This window comes from Pteropus vampyrus, unplaced genomic scaffold (genome assembly GCF_000151845.1).
Source record: "Pteropus vampyrus isolate Shadow unplaced genomic scaffold, Pvam_2.0 Scaffold36, whole genome shotgun sequence".
Classification (NCBI taxonomy): domain Eukaryota; kingdom Metazoa; phylum Chordata; class Mammalia; order Chiroptera; family Pteropodidae; genus Pteropus; species Pteropus vampyrus.
In genome coordinates this window covers 11,368,188-11,389,192 of record NW_011888817.1, presented here as the reverse complement: position 1 = coordinate 11,389,192, position 21,005 = coordinate 11,368,188, and the positions used below count along the sequence as shown (strand labels likewise).

The 21,005-nt window shown below is 34.3% G+C and overlaps 1 protein-coding gene across 2 annotated transcripts in view; it reads right to left on the bottom strand.

Annotated features, from left to right (window-relative positions):
• Nucleotides 1-2,384: 2,384 nt before the first annotated feature.
• ZMYM1 (zinc finger MYM-type containing 1) overlaps nucleotides 2,385-21,005 on the bottom strand; it is a 24,267-nt gene continuing 5,646 nt past the window's right edge. The window contains exons 2-11 of one of the 2 annotated variants that reach the window (XM_011357944.2): nucleotides 16,764-16,945; nucleotides 15,621-15,693; nucleotides 15,181-15,430; nucleotides 9,828-10,002; nucleotides 9,528-9,740; nucleotides 8,674-8,827; nucleotides 7,680-7,817; nucleotides 7,475-7,512; nucleotides 5,281-7,018; nucleotides 2,385-5,181 (exon numbers count right to left, since the gene is read on the bottom strand). In XM_011357944.2, the coding sequence (XP_011356246.1) occupies nucleotides 4,706-5,181; nucleotides 5,281-7,018; nucleotides 7,475-7,512; nucleotides 7,680-7,817; nucleotides 8,674-8,827; nucleotides 9,528-9,740; nucleotides 9,828-10,002; nucleotides 15,181-15,430; nucleotides 15,621-15,693; nucleotides 16,764-16,859 (3,351 nt within the window). In that variant the 5' untranslated portion in view covers nucleotides 16,860-16,945 and the 3' untranslated portion in view covers nucleotides 2,385-4,705. Of the gene's footprint in view, nucleotides 7,019-7,474; nucleotides 7,513-7,679; nucleotides 7,818-8,673; nucleotides 8,828-9,527; nucleotides 9,741-9,827; nucleotides 10,003-15,180; nucleotides 15,431-15,620; nucleotides 15,694-16,763; nucleotides 16,946-21,005 lie in introns of both variants that reach the window. The other variant, XM_011357943.2, reaches the window with a different exon arrangement.

Below are 21,005 nucleotides of genomic sequence, written 5' to 3'. Positions count from 1 at the left end.
TACAGCCACCATAAAAAATGCTAGTAGTTCTTCAGTTACCCTATAACTCATTAATTTTAAAACCTGAGAAAAACATGTTTGCACAAAATTTGTATGTGAATGTTTAGTGTTATAATGAAAAGGTGGAAACAAATGGCTGTTAATTGATAGATGGATAAACTTTGGTATACCCAAACAATGGAATATTAGCCATAAAAAGAAACAAAGTCAACACAGATGAACTTTTAAAACATGCTAAGTGAACCCACTCACAAAGGACCATATATGATTCTATTTATAGGAAATGTTCAGAGAAATGTGCAAAGTGGTTAAGATGGGAGAATGGGGTGTAAATGCTAAATGGGTTTCTTTTTGAGGTAATGAAAATCTAAAATTGGTAACAGCTGTATATATTTGAATACACTAAAAAACGTTAAATTGTATGTGAATTACATTTCAAAATTTTTTTAAAAAAAGAGGCAATGGGAGTGATATTAAGAGGCCATAGCAGTAGGCAGAAGTTTGATCATGAAAGGCCTGGTAGGCTACGTTATGGATTTTGATCTTTATCCTGAGTTTTTTCCTTGTTCTTGCAAACCGCTTGAAACAGGAGGTACTGAAATCACCTAGACTATTAAAATGTCTCCTAACTAACTTGTCTTATTCTTTGCACACTGTGACCCGCTTTCAGCACAGCAAGTTATCTAATGCTTCATAACAAACCACCCCAGAACTCAGTGGCTTAGGGCAAATTATGGTGTTGAGGGTCAACTGGTCTCAGGCAGATGGAGGCTGAAGCTGGAGACTTCTAAACTGTTGGAGTGGATGGTATTGTCCAAGATGGTTATTTCACTCATATCTGATGCCTCAGTTGAGGTGGTTGGAACATTTACACTGTTTCCAAAAAATGATAGATATCTCAATTCCTAAAAGGAAAGAGATCTGGTGACTTTTTGAGGCCATTGAGGAAGAGAGACTTTGGAGAATGTTCCACTCAGCCTGTGGTTGGAGAGGGAAAAGACAGATGACACATGGCTGTAGCAGTGCAGTAATCCCAACAGACTGGAAATCAGCCTTACATTGAAAAGAACAAGGGAAGTCAGTGTGTCCAAGAAAAGAGTTTTTGAACTGAGCAGCAGAAAAACACTTTGCCCGTGTCAGTAGTAGAGGAGTAACTTTTGTATTTGAGAATTTATCAATATTTTACTTGTATCGTAGGGAGACTGGCTCTGCAGTTACCTATTAGTTTGGAACCAAAGCTTTCTTTTCATCAATTAAGACAAAAATCATTGGATGGTGACTTTAAAGCAGTGGTCATACCACAAGAACTATGTAGTTTTTAGTGTTATTTTCCATTGCTTTGGAATTTGAGGATTTATTTTATATGGATATATTGGGTGTTCTATATTCTTAAATCCTTTTAAAGTCTCTTGATTTAAAACATTTTCCATCAATTGTGTTTACTTTTGAGTTCCTTTTAGTTTTCAAAGTGATTTTCAATTTCTAATGCTTTCCTGAATTCTTGTCACTTTTCAAATCTTTACTCATCTAACTCTGATTTACATTGTTTTGTAGCTTTTATCATTTTTAGTTTTGTTTGAAACGGGTTAATTTTTATGTTCTGTAAAGATTTACTCTGTTCGTCTTACAATTTTCTATAATTTACAATTCTGTTGCTCACTTTTAATGTTAAATGCATTTTCTTTTTTAGGAGGGAGGAAAAGGGACAGAGTAACTTTTCTAGCCTCAAGGCTCACAATATCCTATTTTTATGAAATGACCAAAAGATATGACCTTGTACTAAGATCTGTTTCCTTTGCTTCACTCCTCCACTTTATTGTCCCTGTCCTGCTCAATTTGCTATCTACAGCTAGCAGTTGGTCCTTAAATGGACTGTTTTGGAATGAAACAGGTTAGTTTCAAGAGTTCATTAGGATCCAGTCTATACCAACATCTTCAGATAAACTCACTTGCAAATTGGCCTGTATGCTTTCCAATGGAAACCTGTTGATTTTGAGGAATCTCCTATTCTCAAGGCCATGAGGCACTCCATTGTTTTCCCTTTACGACCTTTTATACAGGTAGCTGGTACCATTCAAATCTTATACTTCCTTTTCAGTTTGTCACTTCCTAAACTTACTTTAAGATTGTGGGGATTACTCTGTCACCAAGGTTTGTTGTAGATGCCATGCATGGGTTCTTTTATGGAGGGGCTTAAGGAGATTAAAAAACTAGTTATTTCTGCTATCTACTATTTTTAATGTATTTCTGGTAGTTTGACTGAGAGCATGGGCTTTGGAGTCATTGCCTGGGCACAAATTCTAGATTCACCATTTACTATTTGTGTTACACATAACCTGTCTTAATTTCTTCTATAAAACAATAAAGTACAGAAAAGTACTAGGTTACAAAGACAGCTGTTTTAATGTAGTTTTATTTTTTGTTTCATTTTTCAGGTCTAGGTCTTATTACTAGCTTTATAGATTTTTGAAAATTAAAAACCAAAACATTTTGGGGGGAAAAAAACAGCCTCTTGAAATTAACTTTCATGACAATACAAACAATTGTAAATAACTAGAAAATAATGAAAATGAGAAAAAATCACATAGCAGACCCAAGGTGACTTCAGAGGAAAGTTCATAGTGTTAGGCATGTTCATTACAAAACAAAAGAATGAAAATCTATGCAGTAAGCATTCAGTACTAGAGATTAACTGCCTTCTGTAGTTTTTTTTTTTAATAAAAGTAGAAATCAGTTTTTAATAAAAGTAAAATGACAATACCAAAGTTGGCAAGGATGTAGAACAACAGAAACACTCAGATACTGTTGGTGGGAATGGCAAAGGGGTATAACTGTGAGGAAGTAAAAGATGCACACAGCCTTCACCCATCAAGTCCACTTCTAAATAAGCACTCTAGAGCAGATGTTAGCAACCGGTGTGCCAGGAATGGGTAGTTGGGTAAGGCCTTTAAATGGCCACAGTTCCCAAAGCTTCATCTTTTATCATAGTATGGCATACAAATATTCTGTATTATCATCTTACAGAAAAGAGTTAGTTGATAAGCAACCTCTTCTAGTATGCTTCTTAGATTTCCATATTAGAAAGCTAAGTTTCACTGGAGTCAGGACCTTATCTGCTGGATCTCCAGCAGCTTGAATAGTGTGTCTGGTATATAGTGACTTGCTCAGTAAATATTTGTTGACTGTACAACTGCATACCACATTCAAAAATGACCACTGGAGTATTATAAAAGTGCAAAATCAGACAAAATATCCATGTAAATAGAGAAAGCATGAACTTGTATATTCTAATATATTACTCAACAGTTAAATGAACTAGAAGTCCATATATCTCAAAAACATTGAAAAAAGCAAACTGCAGAAAGATATGTACAATGCAAATTATAAAGTTTTATGTAAAGTTTATAAACAAGGCTATGTACTAAGTATAAAATTATATATACATGGAATGACGTACACCAAATAATCGTTACCTCTGAAGAAAATAGAAATGTTACCAGGAAAAGATTTGCAAGGGAGCTTTAACTTGAGCTATATTGTATTTCTGAAATAAAAATCTGGAGCATGGTAAAATGTTAGGACTTAATAAGACTGTTACTTGTTATATCCTTTGTATTTTTATATGTTAAAGTCAACCATAATTTTAAAAGTAGGATTGATAAGTAAATCTAAGACTGTATAAAAAACAAAACAAACCACTAGTTGGCATAATCAAGAAAACTGTATAGAAGATTAACGAAGTATAGGTATATACAAAGAGAATGCCTTCTACAACTCTTAAGCAAATTACAAATTCTAAAAAGTTGATGCAACAGCAAGGGAAAGTAGCAGAGTAATATTCCTCCAAAAGGAGAAAAAAAATTCCAGACCCAGGCATATCTACCACTAAATTCTTTCAGAGCTTTGAGTAACAGATTTCCTTCATCTAAACTTTTGTAAAGTATAGAGATAGAAAAAGAGTCCTTTCTTTTGGGGTTACTTGAAAAATAGTCATATTTTCATAAAGTAGATTAAGAGTTCCTATTGTGTCATCCAGCTACTGTATCAATCCAAAAGAGCAATATTTAATGTTTAAATGTGACGGTTCACAAAAAAAGGATCTATAAATGGCTCAAGCAGATATCCCACCTTATTAAGTGAAAATACAAAATTCCACTCATTTAATCTCCACAGAGATTAAAATACCAACTAACATTGGCAAAGATCAAAATGTTTGATAAAACAGCTTTATAAAGATTTGAAGAAATAGGCACTCTCACATTGTTGGTGGTACTATAAATTGGCACAATCCTTGGAGAAATCAATTTGTCAATATAAAAAAAAATATAATGCACAAATCTTTTGACCTGGCAATTTTCATTTAAAGTTTTATCTTACAGTAACTCACTGATGTGTAATATGACCTGTGTACAAGGTCATATTATGGCATTATTTATACTAGCAAAAGATAAGAATTAAAATGTTTATCAGTAGGACTGTTCCAATATTTTATGGTACATCCATACAATTAAATCTTATGCAGTTGTACAAAAAGGATCAAGAAACTCTTTATATACTGACATGGGACAATCTCAAAAAAACCATGTAAAAAAAAAATGTAAAGTGAAAAGGGCAAGCCAAAGATAAATTTTCTTAAGAGACAAAAATTTGAAATAAAAACTTACAACAGAAATACAAAATTCAGGGAAATCCAAATTAGCAAGTATTATATTTCTTTCATCTGATGGATAAACTTTTCCACAATTCCATTGAGTCTTTCAGGCTCTATCAGTTTATTTACCAATTCCTGCTCAATAGCCATTAGGGCCAAGCCACTGAGCTTCTCTTGCCCCATGGTATGACATAAGTAAGTTTTAAGACGAGGCAGTATAGAAAATGAGTTTTCAACATTTGCTGAAGTAATTGGCCAAGACAAAGCGATATATAGTAACTCTGATACGCAAGGAATATTATTGTGAAGACCATGCTGAATAAACAAATAGCCAAGATTGATGAAGTTGATACGATCATTATCTATGACAAAGTTGAGCTTTGCATATTGCCGATAAAATCTAAGTTCTGGGATGATGTCTGCATCAAGTTTATAGAATTCTTGGACATGTCTGGCTGTTGCTTCATTTAATGGTCCATTCCATTTAAATAATAGTTCTGAAATTTGCTTCATTTTGCAATAATCAAACTCTGAAAAACATAATTTTAAATTTTGTAAAACAGTATCTAACGCTTGGTAATAAATATTAATTTTATATTGTTCTTCTGCTGAGGTAGGAAAAAACATACTGTCTGAATTGCCAAGGTCTACTGTTTTCTGAATTTTTCTTCTCTTCTGAAAGGAAGGTCTTTCAACTTCAAAACCTTTACAGGTTATTTTTTGACATATTTCCTCTGCTCCATCCCAGATAGTCTTGAAATAGACATCATTTCTTTCAGATGATAAACATTCCAAAATTGCTTCTATTTTTGAAGACAAAGAAAAAATGTCTATGGTTTCACTTTGAAGCTCTTTGGAAAGAATTCCTATAACACTTAGTACTCGATAAAGAAATTTCAAACAAAAGATAAATTCAAATTTGGAAACCAATGTCAACAAATCACTCAATTCATCAGCCAAACTTGTGTTTGAAGAATGGCTTGATACAACTTCCAGTGTTTCAATAATCTCTGGAAGACCCTCAATCACAGATAGTAATGTATGATCATGGACTGTCCAACATGATTGTGATGTATGTTTTTTGCATGTTTTGTTTTGACTTAGCTTACAAATCTTTTGAAAATTTGCGGACATTTCCTCAGACATATGAATAGTGTTGAATAAAGAACTGAGAATATTTAGAGTACTTCGGAGTTCTTTTACTTCTTTACAAAACCTAATAACAGCTAAATCCAAAAAATGTGCATAACAATGTATGTATAAAGCTCTTGGCTCTTCCTTCTTGAATTCTGCTGCAGTTTTGTTAAATTTTACCCTCAAATTAGTGGTACTATCATAGGCCTGGCCTCGTATTTTACTCAAATCAACTCCAATTTGCTGCAAGTAAGTCGTGATAGTCCTGTGTAAGTTGGTCCCAGTCATCTCTTCAATATCTATGAAACCCAAGAATCTTTCTTTAATTAAGATAGCCTTTGGTGTTTTTTGTGAGTATCTCACACAAACTGAAAGCTGTTCTTTAGAGGCACTATAAGTTGCCTCATCACATATTATTGAAAAAGCTGAGGAGTAATTGATCTCATTCACAATATCTTGCAATATTTCGGTCTTTATTGTTTCAATAATATCATTTTGAATTTGTGTACTGTTATAGAAGTCAACTTGTGAATTCATAAGTTGAAATATTTCTTCTCCTTTATCTTTTGCTCTGATTTCTAACAATTCTAAAAAATTGCCTTTATTCACAGATGAAACAGACTGGTCATTTTCTCTTAAGGGTAAACACTGCTTTCCAAGAAATAAAATGTTTTCAATTATAAGCTTTAGGAACTTTTTATTTCCTTCAATCTGTTTTGAACGAACAGATAAATTATCATTGACAGCTTCATCACAAAACTGGTAATCCCTCCAAAATTGCAATGACTTCAAATGCATTTTACTTTTTTCATGCTTTCTGAATTTTTCCATAGTTTTTTTCCAATTAGAAATTCCTTGCGTTGCAAATGATTCTCTTTCATAGCTAAAATTTTTTTGGCAAAACAACTGGCATGAATAACAGAATGTCACATCCTTTTTAACACTGTTTTCTAACTGCTGAAAATTTGAACACCAAAATTTTTTAATACTTCGTGATTTACCTTTAACTTTTTGTACTTTGGATGTAAATTTTGGGCGATTTAGTCCATCAGTTATTTTCATAGATTTCAGATTGCATGTAGTATCTTGGTTTGACACTTGATCTTTTTGTACTTCTGTACTGGAGCCAACTGTATGCTGACCAAGTACTGATGAAGATGGTGAAAGGCTTGGCTGTTCCACACTGTTATTAGCAACACCACTACTTGACTCACTGGGTAAACCCTTAGAAATCTTTAGGAGAAAATGATAACAGTTGTTTTAACAGTTTTGAAATAGTCAATTAAAATATCAAACACATCTAGCAACACAAGAGAGTGAATGAGTGAGTTACAGTATGAGCTCCAATTGGGGGAAATATTAATAATTATTAACTTATTTACACTCTAGATTCAGCATTAATTGTTTAAAGGATCTTTTGGTATATAATTATAATAAAAATAATTTATATTGCTCAGATGAGTAGAACTGCTTAATATTAAGAAAATAGTCCAAAGGAAAAACTATGACTAATACTTCTTTTAAATATTCTTATCAATAATTTCAAGTCAAACTTAAGATTTGAGAAACAATGTAAATACAAAAAGGTATTTGTTGCTCTACTTTTTTGAGCTCTAGGATCAAAATAGGAATTAATATACTCAGATACACATACGCACACAAAATATATTTTTTAAGTTTCAAACTTACATCTGCAATGACATTTGCTGTTACTGAAGAAACTGTACCTGATAAAATAAAGCATAAATTCAAGACTTTATACCATAATCTATAAAATAGCATCATAAACTATAATTCTTTGATATCAGTCAACGAAGAGAAAAGAGACTATAGACAGATTCAAAAAGTATGGCAAAACAGTATATACATCAAATATCCTCACATCGGTTTTTACCTTGTAAGACATCAGAGTTCATGATGGGCAGGGCAACATGAGTATCTGCTAATGATACTATATTGCTTATAACTGGAGTTGTATCTTTCTTTGGAGAAAGGAGCTCCGGTGAAGTATCTTGCACCATGGAAACATTTACTGATAAAAATAAAAAGATTTCTTATAAACCAGGAAGAATCAATCTATCAGAAAGTACTGTTTAATAACAAGTATTTCAGTGAGCAATGCAAACATCTAATAGCTTTAGGTTTTGCTGGGTATTTGAATAATTTTTATTAGGGCTTCGGAATAGCCAAGTTCTTTAATATAACGTTAATAACAACATTAAACTGATAATTTACATTTCCTATCATTGTATATCTCTTAACCTTTGCAATGTTTTTATACTATTTACTTGAAATTTCATTTTAATTTAGAAATTTCAAGCAAATCTTTTCTGTGAAATTACCAAGGAAGAACAGAAAAGAGCCTCCTCTAGAATCTATTGGATGTTGTTTCTGACTCTTCCAGGGTTCATAACCTCAACATGAATGGAGCTGAGTTATTGTCTACTGCAGTGATTTCTATAAGCCAGTTTGCAAGATATACAAGGCCCAGGAGCATCATTCACTCCACTGTTTATGTAAATAGCACCAGCCCTATATAAATGTGGCTCTTGGATGGAATACACAGTTGGCCCTGGATTATCTGTGCTTTTCCAAAGTATTTCCAACGAGCTCTACTTCATGTGAAAAATGTTAATAGCCTTGTTTTTACAAGGCAGAGTTAAGTAAAAAATTCTACATTCTATAATACATCTTTATAAATAAAAATTAAATCTAGTAAAATAGCCTGCCTTTTATACAAAAATACTGGAAGCCATTTCTTTGCAACAAGCTTTGAATGGTTTTGACTTTTAAGTCAGTTTAATCTGGAAATGAATCAAGGTTATAAATTAAAGGAAGCACAGATTACTAAATTACTAAACCTCTGATAACTACTAAACAAATATTACCTGTAGAAGATTCCATCTTAGTTTTACTATAAATAGAGAAACAATGAACAGAGCAGAAAAGTTCTGTCTTCCCCAAGTCACTGGTAATCTCAATCATTTCATCTGAGGACTTCAATGATTTGCAAAGACCAGATGTCAGGGTTTTGGCTGGTTTCTGTTGGAGATTAAAATAATATTCATATTCCTGGTATATGATAAATTATTAACATTATTATAAAAATATAAGCACTAACACAACTCTACAAATAATGACAATGAAGCCACATTTTTTTACTTTTTTAAAAACCAGGAAAATGGCATCATGGATTGCAATGATCATAATGCAGGAAATTGGTCACTTTATTAGGTATCTTTGTATTAGATATACTAATAGCAATAATACATATACAAGCAATGAAGAAAGTGGTCATAGATGACGTTCGTCATCCCAATCAAAGCCAACTTTATAAATAATAAACAAGAGTCTTATAATTATAGGTCTTTTCTCAATGCCTGTTTGGGCATCAGCTCAGGAAAGCTTGCTTTATTGGTGCTAAGGAGAAGCCAGAAAAGGGTGCTTAACATATGTTACAACAGGGGTCCCCAACTCCCGAGCTGTGGCGAGTATCAGTCTGTGGCCTGTTAGGAACTGGGCTGCACAGTAGGAGGAACTGTCAGAAGTATTTTATTTCATCTCCATCATCTTACCAACTATCCCCAATGGTACTAAAATCTATATCCCCACATTTTCCTAAAGTGGAACGATTCACAAGCCAATTAATGGAAGGAATTCATCTTTAATTTTCGCTTGAGTCCTATACAGTCAAATTCAAATGGAGTGGTCCTCACTTCGGGCAACAGACTTTTATTCATACCTGCTTGTATGCTGTAATACTCTTTGAACTATTCAAGTAACGAGACTGTCCTTCCATCTGAAGTATATGGAACAGATTAGAGCTAGTGTAACAGTAAGCTCCACAGTTCTCGCAACAGTTCATGATGAGGCTGTTAGCAGAGTGAAACTTTGAAAAACAAGCATTACTGCAAAGATTATGTTTCATGTTCTGGTATTTTACTTCATATTGAATCTAGGGTAAAAAATAAAAGGATTCGGTAAAAATTTTGATATTTAAGCAGAATCAGATTCCCTAAAGGTAAAAAAAATTGCAACTTACAAGAGCAGTTTTCTGACACATGCTGCATTTGGTTAAAATGCTGTTAGTAAATATAGTCACAAATAGTTTTCTTTTTTCTTCATATGATGAGAGACAAGATTGGCTGCAAAAATTTTTGCTAGAGGTGCTATCTTCCAGCTGGACACTGATCACATCCTTTAGATTTAAAATGTCTCTGAAAACAAATGACAAGGGCACCATTAAATACTTTACCACAGTTATAATTTCTTCATAAACTACATCGCTCCCCCAAACAACCCTCTCCCCCTTGTTGTTTAATTTACCTGAAGAACTGTTAAATAGTTAATATCAGCCTTGAAATAAGAAAACCTGAATTTGGTATCCAGTTCTTTCACTCATATTAAGTAATGATGAACAGATCATTTACACTCCCTAAATGTTAACTTCCCCATCTTACCCTCTGTGTATTGATTGGTGCTAGCCTTAATAGAATAATAAGTCACATTCATACGTGACCAACTTTGGAATCTACAGGACAGAAGATTTCAAAATCTGGTCTGCAAATCCCTGTGGATTCCCCAGATACTTTCAGGGGGTCCACAAGATGAAAACTTTTTTTATAATATTAAGATGCAATTTGCCTTTTTCACTGTGTTGACATTTGAACTGATGGTACACAAGCAACAGTGGGCCCCTGCAATATTAATCCTAGGTCAATACCCAAAGAATTGAAAATAAGTACTCAAAATAAGTACATGTACATGCATGTTCATAACAGCACTATTCACGGTAGCCAAAAAATGGAAACAGCCCAAATGTTCATCAATGAATGAAAGGATAAACAAATTGTGGTATATTCATGTAGTGGAATATTATTTAGCTATAAAAAAGAATAAAGTACTGATATACATGGTATAACATGGATGAACCTGGAAAAAAAATGCTAAGGGAAAGAAACCAGACACAAAAGGTCACATGTTGTATGATTCCATTTATAAGAAATAACCAGAAGAAATACATCTAGATAGAGCAGGTTGGTGCTTTCCAGTGGCTGAGGGGAGAGGGGAAAGGGAAATGAGGGAGAAACTGCTTAATGAATAAGGCATTTTAAGTTGGAGCGCTAGAAATATTTTGGAACTAAATAGAGACAGTAGTCGTGAAACAACGTAAATGTATTAAGTGCTACTGAAACGGTTTTTGTTATATGAATTTCATCTCAATAAAGTGTGGGAGGGGGAAGCAAAGGTGGGTAAAACTTCCAATCAGCACAAATTAAGGCAGTGGCACCAAAAAGATACTAGTTCTAGTGTTATTCACTGCCAGCATTTGTTGTAAAAATTATTCATTTTATTAAAATTGATTGTTGAGTATATCACATCTTTTTAATATTCTGTGTGATGAATGGAATATAGGCATAAAGTGTTTCCCCTGTGCACCAAAGTATGATAGTTGTCTGAAGGAAAATCTCATGTGGGAATGTTAAGAGTTACAATCTGAGTTAGCTACTTTTTTCATGGAACACATTTTTACTTGAAAGAACAACTATCAGATAATCTATTATCCAAAAGTGGGTACCTGACAGATACTTTATCAAAAATGAATAAAGTAAGAAGACTGTTACTTCAAGGAAAACAACTGGCTGTTATTCTTGCCAATGATAAAATCTGAACTTTCATTGAAAACAGGAATTTTGGAAAATTTGTTATCTGACACCTCCATCTTAATCGCGTCCCAACACTTAAAAGCTTTTCTGATGAGATTAATGATTTAAAAAAATTGTTTTAAAATATTGCATAATGAAATATGTCAATATTTGCAAGAGCTGCATAACTCAGTGAACAAATATTTCCTAATGATTACAAGTAAGAAAAATCACTTATGGGTAAAAGAACCAAAGTACTACTAGACCAATGAATTTTAATAGTATAAAAACTTCATAGATATGGTTTCATATTTGACATTACAACTAACCTTTAAAAAACTACCCCTTGTTTTCTGATGTTGTATCAAAGAGCATCCACAATTAATCTGAAAGGCTAGTGGAACACTCCTTTTTCTAATTACATATTTGTAAGGCCAGATTTTCTTCAGACTTCAACAAAACAATATTTTACAACAAACTGAATGCAGAAGCAGATATGAAAACTCGGCCATTAAAGTGTTTTGCAAAACTGATAAAACAATGCTCACTAAATTTTTCTTAAAATTTCTCATCTCACTAAATATAAATGGCTTTTTTTCCCACAAAAATATTTATGTCAACATGCATTGAGATTATTTTAAATGAGTTATTAAAAATTTCTTGGTTTTAATTTCTAACATAGTATATATTGGTAGACATAACCCACCTAAAACTAAAGCTCTCTGGCTCTTCAACAGAGTATGAAGGGGTCTGGAGACCAGAAAATTTGAGAATTGCTGCTATAGGAAATACCAAGATACCTAGAACTCTCAAAATATCAATCTTCCAGAATAGTTTTTCAGATAAAAAACTCCTGAGAACACTATTTTAACACTTCAACATTCACAAATTTTTTAATTATGCAATTTTCTACCCTCAAACAGATGGTACCAAAAACAACAGATTTGTTCTCACATCATCAGTCATTTTATTGGTTTAAAATACAGCTCTAAATGCAGTTATCTGAACTGTGCTGTGTACTTCATTTGACAAAAATTCTAAGGTTTGCTGTGTGCCAGAGAGTATTAAGGCCTTGGGGATATAAAAATGACTATACTCTAGTCCCTAATGTTAAGAAGTTCATAGTCTAACCTGGGCAGTATCAATTCTTTAAAAACATTAATGATCAATGTTTTAGGAGTTATAAACACTATGAAAACACAGACCATGGAACAATTCTTCTGGGTGCGAGTAGGGTAGTAAGAGGAGAAGGGTGTGGGAATACACAAGAGGTAAAGATATTTGAGGTGGACCCTTAAGACACAAAATTAGCCAGGTAAGAGAGGCAGAAGAAACTGCACTGACAGAAGCATGAAAGTGAAAATGCTTACTAGTTTATACTGCTATCAGCATACTAGATTGCTGGCTTCTAATTTACTAAGGTTTTAAAATAAAAAATCAAAGTGAATTGTTAAAAGAACCTAAAATTAGCTTAAAAAACTCTGAGCATAGGTCTGAACAACTTTCCTACAAAGCATTATAGCATGGGCCTATTGTGAATTTTATTGATTGCTCTCAGGCTCTCTGGTTGGTTCTGAAGTGCAGAAATGACACTTCTTAAATATATAGTTCTCAAAGAAAAGTCATCTAACATGATTTAAATGTTATTTTCGAAGCTATTTTTCATTTGGTTCATGAACTAGAAAAAAAAATTCATTAACTCAAAAAAAGATTTTAAATCATAATTCGCTAAAATCTTCAGAACTATATTAATACAAGAGACTATTGAAAGTGGAATTTTAAAAAATTTCAAAAAAAGCACAGGTTCCTCTGAACAACAGTCTCTCCTAGCCCAGGAATTAGTACTACCTTTCTACCAAACTATAAATAGTATTTTGTATCAAAAAGTTTTTTATTCCAAAAGAAGTAAAACATTTCATATTTTTGCTCATATTCGATTTCTTTGCCTTAAAGAACAACTTATACACTAAATCCTTCCTACTTCAGCCTTTTCGACTTGTCTGGGAGATCTGCTAAAGATGTATAATGGGTAAACTGCAAACATAGCAACATGATACCTTAACTTCTCAGGGCCTCAGTTTCCACAAAACCAAAAGAAAATGTTTGGACTGGATGATCTCTAAGGTCCCTTCCAGTTTTATGATTCTGCAGAAGAAGCAGGCTGAAGAGAATGCCATATAGCCCATAGCAAAAAAGAAAAGACAAAGTATAGTATTAAAGGGTTGAAAAAGCACAAGAGAAAAGTAAGTAAAGTTCCAGGGAGTAAGACTTGAAGCAACAGATAACACCTGAAGCAACAGCCAAACGAGGAACCAAAGCAACCAATCAAAAAGGTTTGTGAGTTTGTTAAGAGAATAATAGTGAAACCTAACATTTATGAGTTAATACATGCCAGTATCGTTCAGACCACTTAAATGTTATTTAATGCTCATATTTCTCATGTACATTTAACAAAACAAATGGGAATACTGAGAAGTTCTCAATGCTTTTCAAACTTTAGCATGTACAGTAGTCTCCCCTTATCCAAGGTTTTGCTTTCTGCAATCACAGCATCATTACAAAAGGGGTGAGTGCCGTACAATAAGATATTTTGAGAGAAACCATTCACTTTATTTTATAGTATATTGTTATAATTGTTCTCTTTTACTATGTTATTGCTGTACTTATAAGTTAATCTTTATCTTAGGTATGTACGTAAAGAAAAAACTTAGTACATAAAGGGTTTGGTACTATCTATGGTTTCAGGCATCCACTGGGGGTCTTGGAAAGTATCCCCCATCAATAAGGAGGGACTACTGTAAATGAAGCACCTGGGGATAAATGCAGTTCTTATTTAGTTAAATCTGGATGAGACCTGAAATTCTGTATTCCTAACAAGTTCCCCAACGATGCTGATACAGCTACTCAAGGATCACACTTTGAGTAGCAATATTTAACTGTAAATGGAGGAAGCAAGATTCGAATTATGGAAATCCAATTCTAAAACAAGACATTTGAAAAGAATTTATTGTATCTAGAAGTTTTCTTGTTCTGAAACAAAGATATTTAAAACTAAGCATTATTATTTAAAGAGCAGTAACAAACCAGAATTATAGTATGATTAAGACTCTCAAAGACTCTCCTTTATACATCTCAGGGTAGAGTCCAAAGTTCCGGATATTTTTCACCAACTCATTATGAAATCACTACTACTTCCTTTCTCTGCATCCACATTGCCTTACATATGTACTGAAGTCAGCAACAAAGACCACAACAATAGCTCACAGAAATCTTGAAAAGATTACATCGATCCACCTATGTTTACCTATGGCTATTCAATTTTTCAAAAGAATTAAGTAACTTCATTTACCACTGCAAAAGAAACATATAATTTTATACCGTGGAAAATCCAAAATAACTTACATGATTAATTCTTAGTAGGTTGCTCCTTACACAGTTAAATAAAATAAAATGGGCACATAATAATTTCACTTATAGAGAATTTTAAATGAAAAGAATATGAAAATGAGTTTTAGAAGTCACATTAAAGTTGAGAAAAAGAACTCACATTTTAATTTCTGCAAATCTCTCAATAAACAACAAAAACCTATTTCTAAAGAATCTACTGGAGGAACTAAATGCAGAAACAGCTTCTTTTCACTAATCCAAAGTGATATAACAGAAAAAATGAAAATGTAGAAAACTATAGCCAAGACTCTGATCAAGATCTATGTAGGGAAGTAAAAGGGGGCATAATTTAGAATGATATACTTTGAGCAGTTTGAACAAGTTCTCTTGGGAAGAGCTGGTGAACTGGTAGATGAAATGTATTCAGTGATGCACGGTGTGGAGCAGAAAAGCTGAGTAGACCCTTTCCTCTGATAAGCAGTTTGCCCCTTCTGGAGAATTTTTTTACAACCAGCACAGGAAACCTGAATAGCTGTTGTTGAAACTGAAGGAAGCATTTTATTCATGCCAGATGATGCCAGAGAAAGCGGAATGCCTGTAGTCAACTGTGATGCTACAAACACAAAACAGGAAGGAAAAAAATTAGTATTTACATAATAGTAAGTAAGCATTCTTTCATTTTATTTTAGAATTTATTTCTGGACTTAAAACTCAAATACACTATTCAAAGGCATTTTAAAAAAGAATAAATTGGCTAACATATTGGTCAGAATAAATATGATTAACTTAAACAATCCTATTACCACTGTCTGAAAACGTAGTATTTATTTTCATTTCATTCTCCTGAGTTTTGGACTGTTGGGCTTGACAATACTCCTAAAAAAAAATTGAAAATAATGAATACAATGCATTTAAAATAACCAGTCATTTGATAGAAAATGATAAATTATGCTCAAGTCCATTCAGTGACTTGTATCACCGAATTGAACCATAATACACAGGTAAGCACTCCCCTTTTGATGACCTTTGGCTGATTAGTACATTATTTTCTATCGTACCTAAATGTGACTTCAGAAATTTTTGTTAACACAGTCCTTCAGTAGCTACTACAAACAGAGAGTAGACATATTCAATAACGACACCTATTTTCCCTCCTTGTTCTAATCTCTAAAAGCTTAAACACAAGAATTGTTAGATTGGGCTGAATGAGTTTTACAGAGGAGGATTTTTTACAGAGCAGCAGGCAATCTATCTAAACTTGATCTAATTTTTGAATGTCTACGGGCCAAAAAAGCAACGGATATTTTCTAGATGGACAACATTTCATAGTGTTACCAATTCAATGGGAGTCACATTCTTACTTGATACTGATTTACTTTAGGTTATTTCTAAACAGAATACTAGAAATAGATTAAAACTGATTTAGTTTTTGTTTCATTAGAAATTTTGGCTAGATCCTATATAAACATTCTAAAGAAATTTGCCATGCTTACAGAATACTCACAGCTTGAATCAATTTATCCTTTATATATATATTCCTTAGCATGAAATATCTTTAAATGTTTAAGAATAAAATCACGAAACTAATTTGGATTAAAAAATAATTTAATTGTATTAATTCTACTACTTAATAGAAAGCAGTAGCATAAAAAGTTATTGTATTATTTCAAGTTAAGAAAAACAAAAACGTATTAACTAAGCCTAAGATAACCTAAGCAATCCTTTTATCAACCCCAAAACCTAATTCTCGACAGTTCATTCTCTCAAATCACATTATATAGCATATACTTGTTATGGCACTTAACACCACATACCTTGGATTATTATTTGATCAACTGCTTTGGGGAAGATAAGAATTTGAAGTTTTCAACCAATAAACCAGTATCTGCATAACTAAAATTTATAAGTAAATACTGCTCTAGAAAAAAATAAGTTAAAATATTTACCTGAGTATTGTCAGGTTCTGTCTTAATTTCATCTAGCCGTAGCAACTGTGGTGCCACTGCCTTGTGTGGTTCACCTTCTACTGGTGATTCTTTCATTTGAGTATCTGATGCAAAGGAATCCTCCAGTTCCAAACTAATGGGTTTCTTCTCGGAGAACAATTTTTAGGTTCCTAAAATATGAACTGATAAAGAAGAATCTAATTTTAAAATTAGTCCTTTTAAATACGGTAATTTTCTGGAAGCACCAAAGTGTCTTTAGACAGCTTAGCCTCAAGGTTCTCACAGCAGCAACATTGGTTTTCTTCCCTTCATCCACTGTTCCCCAATACAGTTTTGCTTTACGCTTTTCCAGTAGACCCACTTTTACGCTTCCTTCCGGGACTAGTCTTCTTCACTTCTATTCCCCCCCCCCCGCCCCGGTCTGACTACAGCAAAAAAGCATCAAGCCCCAAAGCTTATTTTTAAGTTACCAAATAGTCTTAGAAAATGTAAAGCCTTCTGTCTGAGGTTAATCCAATCACCTGTACTCACTACCTCTCCCCACCACTGCCCTCCTATAGGGCCAGTTATCTGCATCTTCAATTCCTCTTCCTCTCTTTATTAGTTCATCACAAGTAAGCATTTAAGTACATTCAAGGAACCAACTTCTAAAGTTATTGCCCTCTCTCTGACACTTTTCCTCTCCTTGATATTCTCTCTTTGAACCCTAAGACTCCAAGACCTATTTCTTTCTCCTCCCACCTCTTTGCCAGTCTTTTCGAACATTTATTTCTCCTGTTTCTAAAGTATTTGTGTTTCTCCAAAGCACAATACCCCATGTAGACCAAAAAAAATGGTTCTATGTAAAGTAACCTTACAGGGTGATCTGATCCTAAATTCCTAACTGGGCAAGTCATGGGGGGTAGTCACGCCCCAGGCACATAACTTCTTAGTAAAAGGTTTATCTTTGCCTTAAGCAAGACCCGTCTATTGTTTTTGTGAATCTGGGTTAACACACCTTTGAAATGCGCCTTCAGACTCCTTCTTATAAAACTTAACTACCCCCAAGAGGGCAAATACTTTTAACTATCTTGTAATCCAATCCCTGCCTTGCTTTCTCCCACCTTCCTGTAATCTTCCTTACATCCGGAAGTTAATTTCAAATGCATAAAAGAAACTGCAAAACTGTTATTCTCTGCACATTTGAGATCTTGCTCTCTGGCATATGTCATCAATTTGGCTCAAATAAATTATTAAAATTCTCTACAGGTTTGGATGTATTTTACGTTGACAACCAGGACTCTTCTCACTTGCTCTATGGGTATAACCTTGGATTCAACAAACACCTATAGGCTCATTTTCCCCTACATTCCTGAGCTCTAGCCCATATACCTAATTACCTATTAAATACCTCCACTTAGATGTTCCACAACTTCTTCAAATTCACAAAATTTAAAACCATATTCTTATATCATCCCCATAAACCAGCTTTACACATGTTCTTGGAAAATGTCATGATCATATATACCCAATTTCCCAAACGAGACATCCAGGGGTAGTCCTAAATTCCTCAGCTCCAAAGTCCCCGCATCTAATCACCAAATTGGATTAAATATATCTCTAAATATGTCTCGAATCTATTTTCCCATCACACTTCATACCTGCAACCCCTTCCCCTATCAATGGATTCCTTTTTGGTAAATAAATAGCTAAAATCCAAAATCACAATGTAAAAGATTATTGCACATTCAGGCTTAAAAAATTCCACTGTATAACTTCTGTAACTTCAGGAGCCTTTTGATTGCTCAGTCCCAAGGCCTCTTTTTCAAGTACAGACTGGTCCTTGTGTTCTTTCTCCTTGAGGTCTACTTTCCACTTTCTTGGTAGCTGCCACCTCTGACTCTAAATCCTTTGGAACTCCTTCCCTTCTTGCCACTCTAGCTTGGCTGCGGAGTACAAATCTCCTGGATTCCCCTTCCTTGATCACCCCCAAGACAAGACACTTTTTTAAAAAGGGCTTTATAAATCCTGATGATAGAGGTTAAGGGATAATTACAACAGATATGGATAAGTTAAAGTTCTAACAAGAGAAATTCCAGGCCTATAGTTTTATTTTGAGTGTATTTGTGCAAATCTTCACTTCTTTAAAATGACTTTTTCTCTACTCTTTCTTCTGGATTCAAACTGCCCTTGGGCTCACTTGCTTCTTTCCTTACCCTTAGGCATACTGCAGGACCACTCCCTTAATCATTAAGCCCTTAGGTCAGCATCAAACACTCTTAGGAACAAAGCCTCAGGTCTGTTGACCACAGAAAGAGTTTTGTCAAATTAAAGATAACAGCTCCACACCCATGAAGGCTGAAGGACCCTACCAGCATCCCCTTGAAACCAGACAGAATGACACCAGGACTGGCATCAGGACCTGATGCAATTATCAACTGCCTTCTACCCTAGCCCCAATCAGTAGAGCCCATGATACCAACTCTCTTAGCTACTAATGAGTTTTCCCCTATATAACCTATCCCCTAAAGGTCATGGGGAGCCACATCTTTGAGAGTTAGTTCACCTGTGTCTCCAGGTGTGGCACCATTTCCTTAAATAAAACCTCTACTTTGCAGCAAACTCCTGTCTGTGTGTGTCCCTTTTGGCTTTGATACATGCAGGCAAAATGAACACCCTGAGTCCAGTAACATGAGTTAGTAGATGAAAGAGCCAAAGAACCCTGCCACTGTCTTTTATTTCTGAGTTTGGGACTCAACCACCAACCCTCACCCTGATCTTTAACTCAGCTTTTATTGAAAGCCCCTATCTCAAGGACGAAAATTAAATAAGGCCTGACTGTGAAGTACAATAAAAGCTCATATGGCCTCTGCCCAGCCCATTTGAGCATGACACACACCAGCAAAACGAAACAAAAATATCACTGAAAATTAACTACTAGATTGTCATTAGATTCCCTTTACCTTAAGTAAATATGCTATGCAAGTCTAAACATCAATTAAAAATAAAGCATCTATGAGCTTTAGCATCTTGGAATCCCTTCAAAAGTGTCAGTCATCACACACACAGGCAAATGGAAAGCACTCTGAAAATGTAATTAATGAGGCAGAGGAAAATGTATATAACATTTCCCTAGCTATTAGAAAGAAAAAAATATATATATGAATAAAAAATACATGACTTCTTTTTCCAGATACACATTAAACTAAGTCTTTGAGATCACTTTAAACCAAAGAGGGATATATCATGGAGCAGAAAACAAAATTCACATTCATTTTTAAACTAAAACATGAGACCACAAAGAAATTGCAAGCTATTAGGAGTTATTTCCTGACACAAAGGCACCTCCAGCGGGAACGTACACATTTTTCTCCTGGAAAATTCGTGTAATATTGCTTATATAAACCTGATGCTTCACACTGCTTTACCTAAATCTTTTTATTCCTCCCCATTATACTTGTGGTCACTTTGTTCTACCTGCAAAGTCATTTTGCCTATTCAAATCCTACTCAGCTTTTAAACCAACTTAGCTCCAAATTTTATCAGACTGGCAAGAATTAAAAATAAGACTGATAAATCTATGCCTAACATTGTAGCAACTCTCCCACTGGAAATGACACCAGCAATAGGGATTACCCAGAGGGTACTTTCCAGAACAGAGAAAAAGGAAAAGCCCAAGCAGAAAAGAGCATACTGAGCTCAGGAAACAGTAGTTCTGGGTTGCCAAAGCAGTTGGAACTCAAGAGGCACAATCTAGGAGAGGAGGGAACCAGAGAGAAATAAAAGCCCCATACTTGCATAAAAATATCCCCCTCCTCCACTAATTTGGTGACTCCTAAACTGCACATCTACAGAGTAAGACTCCAAAAGACCTACCAGAAAGCAGCAGTTGGGAAGATAAAGAGCTGAGATTATAGTAGCTTTGCACAGCTAAGAACAGAATTGAAATTTAAGGCCAGCAGAGGTAGAGGAAACTTAGGAAAGACCTAGACTTTCAGTCGAGATTCCAGGGGGGCTATGACCTAGGAGTAAGGGCCAGACCCCAGAAGAAAAGACCACTTCCTAGAAGAAAGGGCAAACAAACAGATCAGCTCTAACAAGGCCTAACACCAATCCACAGAAAGGATCAATGTAATCTGCTAGTACTATCTGCCTGCCTAAAGGAAATTAGCCCTCTTTGGAGGAAGCGCACCTAGATTCTCAAAAAGTTTTCATCGACAATGTCCAGAATACAATAAAAATTTAAGGGCAACCTCCCTTGCC